The 12087-nt window shown below is 31.8% G+C and overlaps 1 protein-coding gene across 1 annotated transcript in view; it reads left to right on the forward strand.

Moving 5' to 3' along the window:
* LOC126814911 (slit homolog 2 protein) overlaps positions 1-12087 on the forward strand; it is a 116436-nt gene that overhangs the window by 65967 nt on the left and 38382 nt on the right. Inside the window, exons 7-10 of the mRNA XM_050540358.1 lie at positions 4022-4093; positions 5041-5204; positions 7453-7527; positions 8204-8351. Coding sequence (XP_050396315.1) covers positions 4022-4093; positions 5041-5204; positions 7453-7527; positions 8204-8351 — 459 coding nt within the window. The remainder of the gene's footprint in view (positions 1-4021; positions 4094-5040; positions 5205-7452; positions 7528-8203; positions 8352-12087) is intronic.

Consider the following 12087-nt stretch of genomic DNA (forward strand, 5'->3'; position numbering starts at 1 on the left):
GGTTAATTGCATAAAAGTGTGGAGTATTCATTTACAAATATCTGTATACCGTAAAAAATTCTTTTCATGGTAAATATACTAGAGAATTGTGAAATAACAATAGAAGAGTGCTGAAATAGATAGGTATATTAAGGTATTCAATGTAATGTTTGTTAGAAGAACAGTCTTAATGTGATGATGTATTTACCATACATATAGAAATAGATACATTGTACGCATCATAAATACTATACATACTAGAAAAATATTTACTGCTGGGTGAAAAATCACACTAAAAAAGTAACAATAACTTTGCTTTTGATTATATTATATAGTAGTTGCTAGTTTTGAGCCATCATTGAAGACTGAAATAAATGATTAAGGTGTACTATACTTCTAGTTCTGAAATAAAGATTAGATGTGGAAATATAGTAGTATCAAATTGAAATGAGAGAGAGTAACTAGGTCACACAAATGTGACAAATTATTTCAATAATTTGCTTGGGAGTAGGGATCTATAACCCTACTCCTTGTCACACACAAGCTTGGTATCGAAACTGCACCGTTTGACTCTATCACAGACCTTATGATCTAAATGTAAAATAGAGATTGCTAAGCGTATATACTGTTGGTATGCATGTAAAACAAGATATTGTAGAATGAAGTAAAGGATGAGAAATTACAAGGACATACCAGTACTTAAAGCTAATTTAAAACTGGTAAGAGTAGATATGTAGACAACCCAACCCAACTGATAACAAGTATGTGTACAACTCATATCAACTCTTCATTTTATCAAAGTTCAGCATGTTCTACTTCCAGGACTCTTTAACTCAACCTTTGATTTAATATGCACCTGTTTAAAGGTCATCGGTAAAATAAATGAACTTTTCTCTTCTTGAATTATTCTTAATTGTAATCATGATTGGATATTATTTAAATTTAAATTGAATGTGAAGATTTCTCATATTTGTGATTAAGATTTGTGCATGTTCCATCAGGGAAACAGGAGTTAGTGCCATGTCGTTCCGTAGATTTCCATTGATGTAGAGATCATTTTGCAAACATCTATTATAAGGTTCCAAAGAATAGAGTCACACCCCTTTAAATGTTCTTCCATAAAACAAGATTAATGAGATCTCAGTACAGCCTTTAATAATTAGCAGCTCCCCAATCCCTAAAAGATGGAAAATATGTAATGAAGAATATATATAGTCATAATATAGTTGTCAAATGCCCAAATTCAATTAGTATCTTGTCAAACTTAATAGGCATAGTTAAGTCCACAAACTTTTTTTTTCTTTATTAAAATATTGCCAAAAAATACAATACAAATAAAAGAGTCTTATATATATTTTGAGGGTTTATTAAAATTGTATTATAGTATTTACGTATGATCTATCACCATAGGAAACCTATTTGTACATATTTTAACTTGTAAAAGTAGGCTATGGAAGACGTACATTTTGAGTTAATCACAATATACATTGTATTAGCAGTCTGTTTATGTATAATAATTTCACATCCTCTGAATTTCCAATTATTGTAGGTGTGTTTTTGGCTTGATTATACCACATTTATAACAAATTTTAAATAGAATCTAAAACAAAACCACTTTACATCATTTCTCTTCAACTTCATGTGATATTTTATTACGCATTTGGATTTAAAATCATTCAGATCAGCTACCAGTAGTTTGTAACAAACATTTGGTCTCTGTAGTGATGTCACACACTTGTGTTTTAGATTAATGTTAGTCTTAGTCATGGGCACATTATATTTTTACTTTGAGTGGATATATATATTTAATTAATATGAATAGATTTAGATGAAATTTTATTTTTGGTATATAAAAACATGAAATCTTCATATAATTATAATGTGTTTACTTTATGTGCTCTGTAATAGCTAGGACACACTAGACAAATTTTAGGCGAATAATTCGCGCGAACCCATTGCCCACAAACTCTGCCTAGTGTTTCTAGACTGGCAACATTCGCACAAGGCTGACATCATCCACCAATTTCAAACATGTTTGATATTTATTTCCTGAATATTTATCACCGCCTATATCATGTGACCAAAAGTGCATTGTCGCATGTGTAAATTAAGTTCGCCGTGTGTTTCAAGCACAAGGTAAACTTCTGCACAATTAAAGGTGTTGAATAGCAAAAAGCATACAATTCACTATCGGTTGAGTATAACTATAGCAACAGTTAAGCACTTGGTTCTAAAATGATCAGTTCTTGTTTTAGGGATGTAAGAAGCTTATGTTTTTATTGTGATTCTTGGTTGTAATCTTACAACTTAGAAAATATAATCAGATATAGGTTTAAAAAAAAAATCTAATATAATCTCACCTACAGGATGTTCATGTTTATTTTAAACTAATGTTACACATATTTTACTTTCTCTCACAATTAGATAGTTTGAACTGATTTCTAATGGGGAAAACTCTTTTCGTAATAGTGTAACCTAGGATCAGGTGATTACTTAAAATAATTTGACTGAAATTTTCAATATATTCATGTTTTCATGATCTATTTTTGAAATTTTATAGCATAATGCCCCCTTAAGAGTACTTTTGATTGTCTTAAATCCTGTGTTTGCTCTTTTGTGTATTCTTGAATGTTGTGGCCATAACATTTGCGCCCATTGATTTCCAAAACAATTTTTGACTGGCAGAAGTATATACCAATGAATTAATTTTAGACATAATATACTTAGTTTCCATTATAGCCAAGATGACCAAGTGGCTTAAGCTTGTAGGTGCACATGTTTATTGTTCGACATCCTATCCTTCTTAAAATTGATAAGAGCTGTGTACCAAATGATATTCAAGTCAGTTTCAATTGCATGTTATGTGTTTATAAGCACACTTGAGGTCACTCTCTGTCACTTTTGATAACTCATCTCGTAAAATTTGAGAATTTATTAGGTAAAGTTTAAAATCTATGATCTGTTTTGGTCGTTGTGAGTACATTTAAAAGTGTATAATTGCTCATAAAATAAATCAAACAGCTCAAAATAAATTTTATTGTTGGATGTTAGTGGAGTCACCCATCAAGAAAATATCTTGATTTTTAACCGTTTGAACACCCAACCAGATTTGTAGAGCTCTGTTTACTTGTTTATGTCCAAATGTCAGACATCAGGCAGAAATACAGTAGAATATTGGAGATAGATCAAGACAGCAACAATGTAGTGTCCACAATACTAGTTTTCTAGCCATGATCAACCCTTATTTATGCGCTGATGTCCAACTTCTTGGTACCAGGCAACCAGTATTTTGGCATTGAAACATACATGAACTCGGTAGTTAATGGGTTATGGAAATGATAGAGACTACCCTGATATAAATAATGTGTAGGATAAACTGTAAAGACTAGTAAACAACAACAAAAGTTACAATACTTGGGTTTACATCACCCTGCTTTAGAGTTTTAGAATATTTCTTGTGACAAAACCGACATGAGCAATAAGTTACTTCTGGTAGCTCATCCCATTGCCACCACCATTTATAATCTGTATGTTCACACTGTAACATCATGTTCACAAGATAACATCTCATAACACATGTTATCTCATTATATCATTTCTGAAATAATTTCGTCCACTGTGCCGGGTACCAACAACTGGAAATAACTTATGAGGAGACATGCTTTAAACATACATTATGCAAGAGCTAAATCTGTCTATTGCAGGTCTTTCTTTAGGCCTGAAATGTTATGATGATGATCGAGGCTAGGCAATCGCTTAGTTCTCGGTTCATAGTGGATCAATTTGAATGAAATTTTCAGCAAATTGCCTTTACATTATCTAGTTTTTAACTATTATACTGAGACCTGCCAACTCGTTATCGAATCTCCCATAATGTATCTTTAATTTTCTTGTGCATAAAGGTCTTTTGCAGTGGTAGGAAATCGGAGGACCTGAAGAAAATCTAGAGATTGGTGAGGTGACCCTACTCCTTGTCGAAGGACTAAGAATATATAGCTATAAAACAATGTATTTATCAATTTCTTTGTCATTTCATTTTCAGAACACTCAGTAACAACAATATAACTACACTACCAAAAGATGTCTTTTCTTCCATGTCCAAATTACGAGTTCTGTAAGTATACAATCGAAGATAACCAGGCTGTTAAAGAATTCATGTCATTATAATATTTAAAGTACTTTTCATGTCATGGAACTCTTAAATAAGAGTGGAGTTGTAAAAACAGTTGTATAATAGCTTGCAAAAATGTCGACAACACTTTCTGTACTATTGTTTCTATATATAACTCTACTGCTGTTTGTAATTACCCAGAGAAAATCTTTAACAGGCTGTGTAATTGGTTGAAAGATAAATATTTCAAATGGAGCATGAATTTTACCATCTGTTCTCTGTTATAATTACACCTGGTTTCACAAGGATAAAAAACTAGCTCCACATTATTTACATCTTCACAGATATTCTTTATGTCAGATTTAGACATGTTTAAGCTAGCTGACTTGTGTAAAATGTCGGCTCGCTTCCAAATCCCCAATGTTATATTAAAAGCAACATGGGGTGTATTTCAGGCCCTCCACGGTCGACCTGCTCTCCAGATAATTTAAAGATTAAAGGATTCGGTTTCTCTAACCCTAATTCTGAAACTTAATTAGTCTAAAACATGGAAGGTGGTGGAGAGCAGACAGGCCTTTTATACCTATCCAAAAAGCAATATTGTGTAATAGTTGATGTTGTTAAATATACACACTCATCTTAATCAATCAATTTGTTGCATATAATAACAAAATAACTTAAAGAAATTCTGTACAAAATCAGGGATTTATATGCAAAATACAATCTGAACTCCCGAAAGAAAATTGTCCAGGCTTGGGTCACTTGACTCAATGACAGATCTTACAATTTAAAGCACAAGCGTTAGATCTCTGGACTGGACCACCCAAACCCCAACACCCCTACAAAAAATAAATCTAGTGAAATGATGTGTAGTGCATTCTTTACCCTATATAGTCATTGGTAACAATTCATATATATGTGTCTTTTAACAAAATGTTTATATTTTCCAGGCGTATAAGTGAGAATAAGTTAGTATGTGATTGTCATCTGGCCTGGTTAGCCCGTTGGTTACGTAATCAACCAACATTAGCTTTATTTACAGAGTGTGCTAATCCACAACATCTGAAAAATAAGGAATTAGCTGAATTACAAGAAAGTGATTTTAAATGTATAGGTAAGACAATATGATATTTTCTCAAGTAAGATATACAGCTTCTTAAATATTTACCTATTTGGAAATTTGGGGGTCATGGTGGCTAAGTGGGTAAGATGCTGGCTCGCTAGCCTGCAGGTCGGGTGTTTGATACCAGGATTACTCAAGAAAATTCATCCAAATTTTCCCGGCGTGGTTCCTCCTTGTCAGTGATGCAGAATGGAGGGCCTGACAAGGACAACTGACTAGTCAATTGGATGGGACGAAAAACCAAGGTCCAGTGTACACATTGGCGTGCACGTAAAAGATCCCTTGAAAGTTAGAATTCGATATAAGAGCAGGCCGTAGTGCCGCTGTGCGGGCAAAATTTCCTTCATAGCACACTGTATGGCGTATGCCTGTCTTCATTAGCCCAGTTCGGAGGAGAACAGTAGGACATTAAACCCCATTTCATTTCATTTCTTTGGAAATTTTAACTAATAGGAAAAATTCTGCTCAGACATGTGGGCAAGGCTTAGATGTTTGAAATTTATATTAGTCTTTTCTCACTATCTAAAATCTGTACTCATTTTAAAATCTTAAAAATTTTGCTAGTATCAACTGATATTAAAAATAAAGTTAGCCATATTAAAAATTAAGGTAGCGATATTAAAAATTGGGTTAGCAACCATTCATGCTACAAATTTCTGTGGTTTAAGACTTTCACACACTGGACTATTCAAAAACACAGAATCCGTTGAAACATAATAATAATATAGGAATCTGAGTTATGTTGTATGCCATGTACAGAATATTAATTGTGAAATTATTATTTTAAACTGAAGATTATAGCCAGCCAGCAATGGACACATGATCAGATAATTACCTCTTAAAGAATAAAAAAAAATTTATTTGTCTATTTATAAATACTTGTATTAGTTTGAAACACAAGGGGTTAACTTGATGCACAGTTTTAGTTTTACAGTGTCAAATAGAATATACTACTACAAGATACAAATCTATGTATTAAATATATTTTGACAGAAGATTGATATATATATTTGTTTGAATTATTTTCTATTTTTAAAACAAAGAGCTCGTTTCCAAAATATGAAAATCCTCACTATTTTGGGGTCAAAAAAGGGTGTTTTCTTTCAAAATACCAAAGATAGAATAATGAAAATATAATATGCAATGACTTTAAAACAATAAGATGGGTGTAAAGATGGGCGATTGAATTTTTGGAATCTAGCTCTTTATATACATTTATATTCATACTTTACAGAAATATATATATACAGCCTTAAACATCATATTTAACATAGATTTAAAGTCTGTCAACACTTTATCTGTAATGGAACATACAAATGTGACAAGTACATGTACAAAGATCAGCTACAATTTGTTTTAAATTTAAAACCTTGATTTTCTGAGTTAGGTTAAATTTGATGCTGTTATAGATACACCCAAAAATCTCACACATTGTTTAAATTCTTATCCTCATTTGAAGAAAAGTTTTCAAGGAACACCATGAAGGCATGCTATTTTGTAAACCTAGATTTGAAAAAACACATATTCAACCTTGTGGGCATTGGGTTTTTGTTGTTTATCGATTAAAGTGTTTTTGTTGGTTTTTATTTGACAAGATGTGTGATGTTTGAATTGTTTATTATTGGTTGGTTAGTTACTGTAGTTATTTGATTTTAATTAGATGTGAAGATGAAGTGATTTTTTTTATTCTATTAAAAAAAATACAAATATTTAAGAAAAATGTGTGATGTGTGTATTTATTGTTGAGTTGTCTAAAGTACTAGAAATCTTTAATATTGTCTATTTACAGTTTAAAAATACAAAATATATATTCCAATGATGAGCATCCCTCAAACAATGTCAAGTTTTTACCATCATATAATTATGATATCGTAAGAACTGGGGAGACCGTGTAGAATACAATAAAACAAATGCAATTTCCTGGTCGTACCTGGACTTTTATAACCAATTTCCTTCTACTAAGAATTTGTAATAGACTATATTTATGAAACTTTTTATTAAATGTGTGCAAAAAATCAACTCTCCACATAATTCTCTCATTTCTTTTACCAATTTGTGAAAACTGCTAGAAAGGCCAAAATAATAATAAACCCTGCTTTCTACAGCCTCTAGGTCTACTCACATAGTTACATGTATATCAATTGAACTGGATTAATCATTGCATGTTTCTAAAAAACAGTTTACTAACTGTACAATAACATGATGATCCAGTCTACAGTTGATATGTCTACTCTTCCAGTACCAGATTTCTTTTCTGAACTTGAGAATGATCTACTTTACTGGCGTCTTACTGTAAATTCAGATGGCTTGTCAGGTATGCTGGTCATAGAGGAATATTTTTTAAACTTTATTTTTTTGATAGTTTTTAAAATTTAATTTGCTTGATTCTTAAATTAAAAGAGCAGGTTAATCAAGGTACTTGTCTTCATTTTATTTTGCAAACAACACTGGCTGCATCAAGAGTCCTAATTTGTTTAATTTGAAAGGAATAGTCCCAGATTTCACAAGGTACTTGTTGATAAAAAGTGCATTACAGCATACAAATTCAATGCCAAAAGAAATGACCCAAATTGCTTGTCTAAAAGTTTCAGCTCCAAATGATAAATTGTTTGGAAGTGATGACTAGATTTATTGAACAGAGTTACCTAACTTTTATAAGGAATCCATTGTTCAATTGTATGAGTGGCTTGATAATCTTGAGCAGGTAGTATGCATGACTATCCAGGCACTAAGGGATATTGTGGAGTTTATCGCCAAACAGATTCAAGCTAATTACTAGTGAGATATATACTAGTAATTTGTAGATCTAAAATGGTGACTACTTTCTTATCTGTTGGTTTGAAATACCATATATATTTTTCAACAGAACCTTACACAATTCCTTTTCTTCTGCTTGTTAAATTATCACCCAATTCTTACATTGATAGTCTAGCACTTCTGTGATCCCTTAATAAATTCTTCCTTTATTGTTCTCTTTAATTTTATTACAGATGGAGTTCGAGACGACCACCATAATCAGCACTGTATTGTTGACAATTTATGTCCTCATAAATGTACATGTACAGAAGGGGTCATTGATTGTCGTAATAAAGGCTTGTCTCAGATACCTGATAATATTCCTGAAACAGCCACAGAAATGTAAGTAATTGTACTCTAGTGTATATTTAACCTATATCTATCATCAAGTTGAAAGGAACACAGATATATGAATCTGATGATCCATAAACAATTATTACCTCAATAATTATAGTCCAGTAATAATCACCTTCACTTCTCTAACCATAAAACTACCTGGTGCGATCTTAAGGCCAAATGTGATGGCAGGTAGAGTTATTAGCTACACACTAGGGGGTGGTTAATAGATTGGCATTTGTGTAAAAGGGATAAAAGAACCCGGTTTTACATACTGTTCCATAATTAAACACAAATATAAGAATAAGAAAGAAAGTAGATTAGTTATGATAATAATGATCAATTTTGGGTGGTATACATGTAAACTTTAATCTCTATATTATATCCTTGACTAATTTGGAGAGAAATTCTACAAGATATTTCTTTGGTGAAGATTTTTAAAATGTTTTGTCACTCTGTATTTAGAGTTTGCCAAGTTGTGATTTTGAATAATGTAAAACTATGTTTCACTGATGTTTCATTTTAGATTAAATATTTTATTGTTTATGCTTCAGATTAAGATTTTTACCTACCTAAAAATCTGGTCCATACACAGTATTTGCTTTGCAAATGGCCAAAAATTGTGTTACAATGTGCTACACTTGTAGATTTCTCATATTTAATATTGGAAATTAAGTTTGAAAAAATGTGCCAAATAACAACCCCATGAACCATTGATAGCAATGATAACATGAATCATAGATTTTAACTTAACTATAAATACTGTTAATCAGATACTTCAGAACTTCAATGTTTGATTTTCATTTTCTGTAAATAGTTTTTGATGAAGAATTTGTCCAAAATGATATGATATGATATTTGGGATAAAAATAATAACTTATCAAATATCACCTAATCAATGTAAGGAGAACTGATTTACAATTTGTTAGAAATTATATCAAATGCCAAATTAGAGAAAGTTGATCTAAGACTTCCTGGATTACATATTGATTATTTCTTCATATTAAACATATTTGTATATTGATCTTAAGATGTCTGTAGACGTCATGTGATTTCACTTATTGTAAGTCATCACACACAGACCATTGATAGATGAAAGAAATATTGCCTTTATCTTTAGATTGACAAGATTGTGATTAACGTATTTGAAGCTAACATGATTATTATTAAACAAATATAGTAATATTTACAAACTATAGTAAGAAAGAGAGGCAGTGCTAAGATTGTTAGATGTTAATTTGATTGTAGATAATATATTAATTCCTCTACCATTATATATGATAGTTTTTGATGTGAGGTTAATAAAGATGGTATTCAAAGAAATAGTCCGCCTAATTTTATTATTGAAGAAATATTAGATTACAATGACAAATGACAGCTAGCCGAACCTTAGTGCCTTGATCATAATAAGCTACCCTATAATAAGGTGTTTGTGATTTCCCAGGAAAGAGTAATTACATGATTAACAAATATCTCTGACTACAAAATGAACTAATTTGACCAATTCACTCAAAACATGACTATTTATTAACTTGAAGACACAATATTGACAGGTCTAGTCGTGCTGATGTATTTCTATTGTTTTCATTTTCAGTCCGTGCATCTGTTAACACTATATATAGAAGCTACAATTTTTTTCCAATATTTAAAAAAAAAAAAAAGACTAAAGACTTTTCTAGTTATATAAGAAGAAAAAGGCTATTTTCATTGATTTTTATCTTCAGATTTTCGAGTTATTCCCCTTTGTTATGAAACGTTGTTAATGCCCTAGAGGATGGAATTTTTATCTGATTGTTTTGAAATTTTAGTAGGTTGTCTAGCTAGCTATATCAGAATAAGAAGCCCTTTGGTTGGGGGCTATACAGTTGTCATCTGATCTTCTTAAAATTGTATAAGTTGCCTGGCTATATGTATTTTCTTTTTTCCTTTGGTAATCTTTACAGTAGTATGTGAATTGGGTGAAGGGGTATCTTGAAATTTTCATTCCTCATTATCACTAAAACATAGAAACAGATGGACCATCTCATTTAATTCATACTAACATTAAATCAGTTTAAATGTGCTGCTGAGACCACTCTTTAAAGTTTTAAGAGATGTGTTTGTTTTATTGGCAGGAATTGTAATTTAGATAAGAATAATACTTGAGGAATGTAGTTTATTGATGAACAAACAATTTGTGTTAAAACATTTGTTCAATTAGAGATAACATAATGTCATTGGTGTAAAGTTTTCACTATAGATCCAGCTTCTATTTATAAGGCAGAAGGCTTAATATCAGCTAACAAACTTAAACCATGCAAGAAATAATGTTTTAATAGGTACCTCCCATATGGTTTGCTTGTTTAGATAACATAATAGGCTGTCTGCTTGCAGTATATCAACATAAATTCCACCTATATACATACGTTCTTCCTATAGTATTGTATATATTTAAAGCTAGGGTATTTCAGTTTTAAGGGACATTGTCCATTAGAATATTCTCCTGAGATTTAAATCCTGTATTTTCTATAAGCAGTTCATGCTTTTTTTGTCCCCCGCCTTTCGAAGAAAGCAGGGGACTATTAAAATGGGTTCGTCCGTCTGTCTGTCCGTCTGTCTGTCTGTCTGTCCGTCCGTCTGTCTGTCTGTCCGTCCGTCTGTCTGTCCGTCACACTTTTTGGGACACAATAACTCTCTTCCTAATTGAGCTAGAATGTTCAAACTTGGTGTATGTGTTTATTAGGTCAATGCCTTGATGGAGTTCGAAGATGAGCATTTTCCGCTTAGGGTAAGCAGAGATAAGCAATTTGATTGGTTGATGCTTTGGGACACGATAACTCTCTTCCTAATTGGGCTAGAATGTTCAAACTTGGTGTATGTGTTGATTAGGTCAATGCCTTGATGGAGTTCGAAGATGAGCATTTTCCGCTTAGGGTAAGCAGAGATAAGCAATTTGATTGGTTGATGCTTTGGGACACGATAACTTTTAATTGAGCTAGAATGTTCAAACTTGGTGTATGTGTTTATTAGGTCAATGCCTTGATGGAGTTCGAAGATGAGCATTTTCCGCTTAGGGTAAGCAGAGATAAGCAATTTGATTGGTTGATACTTTGGGGCACGATAACTCTCTTCCTAATTGAGCTAGAATGTTCAAACTTGGTGTATGTGTTGATTAGGTCAATGCCTTGATGGAGTTCGAAGATGAGCATTTTCCGCTTAGGGTAAGCAGAGATAAGCAATTTGATTGGTTGATGCTTTGGGACACGATAACTTTAGTTCTAATTAAGTGAGATTGATGAAACTTGGTGTATAGTTTCATTACAGTAATACCTTGACTAAGTTTGATAATGAGCATTTTCTGCTCAGGGTAAGCAGAGCGATACGCAATTTGATTGGTCGAGACTTTGGAAAACAATAACTCTCCTACTTTGATTGTTAGACTATAAGTAAAGATATACTGTTTGATTGTTCAATACTTTGTAAAAGATAATTTGTGATAAATTTATATGTGTCCTCTAATTATTTTCCTATTTCGGCGGGGGACATCAGCCTCACTGTTGGCTTGTTTTATCAATTATAAGACCATGTCATACAATGCCCATAAATATACTTATACTGTCTTTTGTTAGTAAAATAAGAAAAGTTATATCATATTTAATTAGAGAAATGCGAGGAGAACTGTAATATTGCATGTAATAATATGTTTATTAAATGTAATACAGATAGAAATGTGTTAAGATAATAGTAACTAATGTAGTGTAAG

This window comes from Patella vulgata, chromosome 3 (genome assembly GCF_932274485.2).
Source record: "Patella vulgata chromosome 3, xgPatVulg1.2, whole genome shotgun sequence".
NCBI classification, from domain to species: domain Eukaryota; kingdom Metazoa; phylum Mollusca; class Gastropoda; family Patellidae; genus Patella; species Patella vulgata.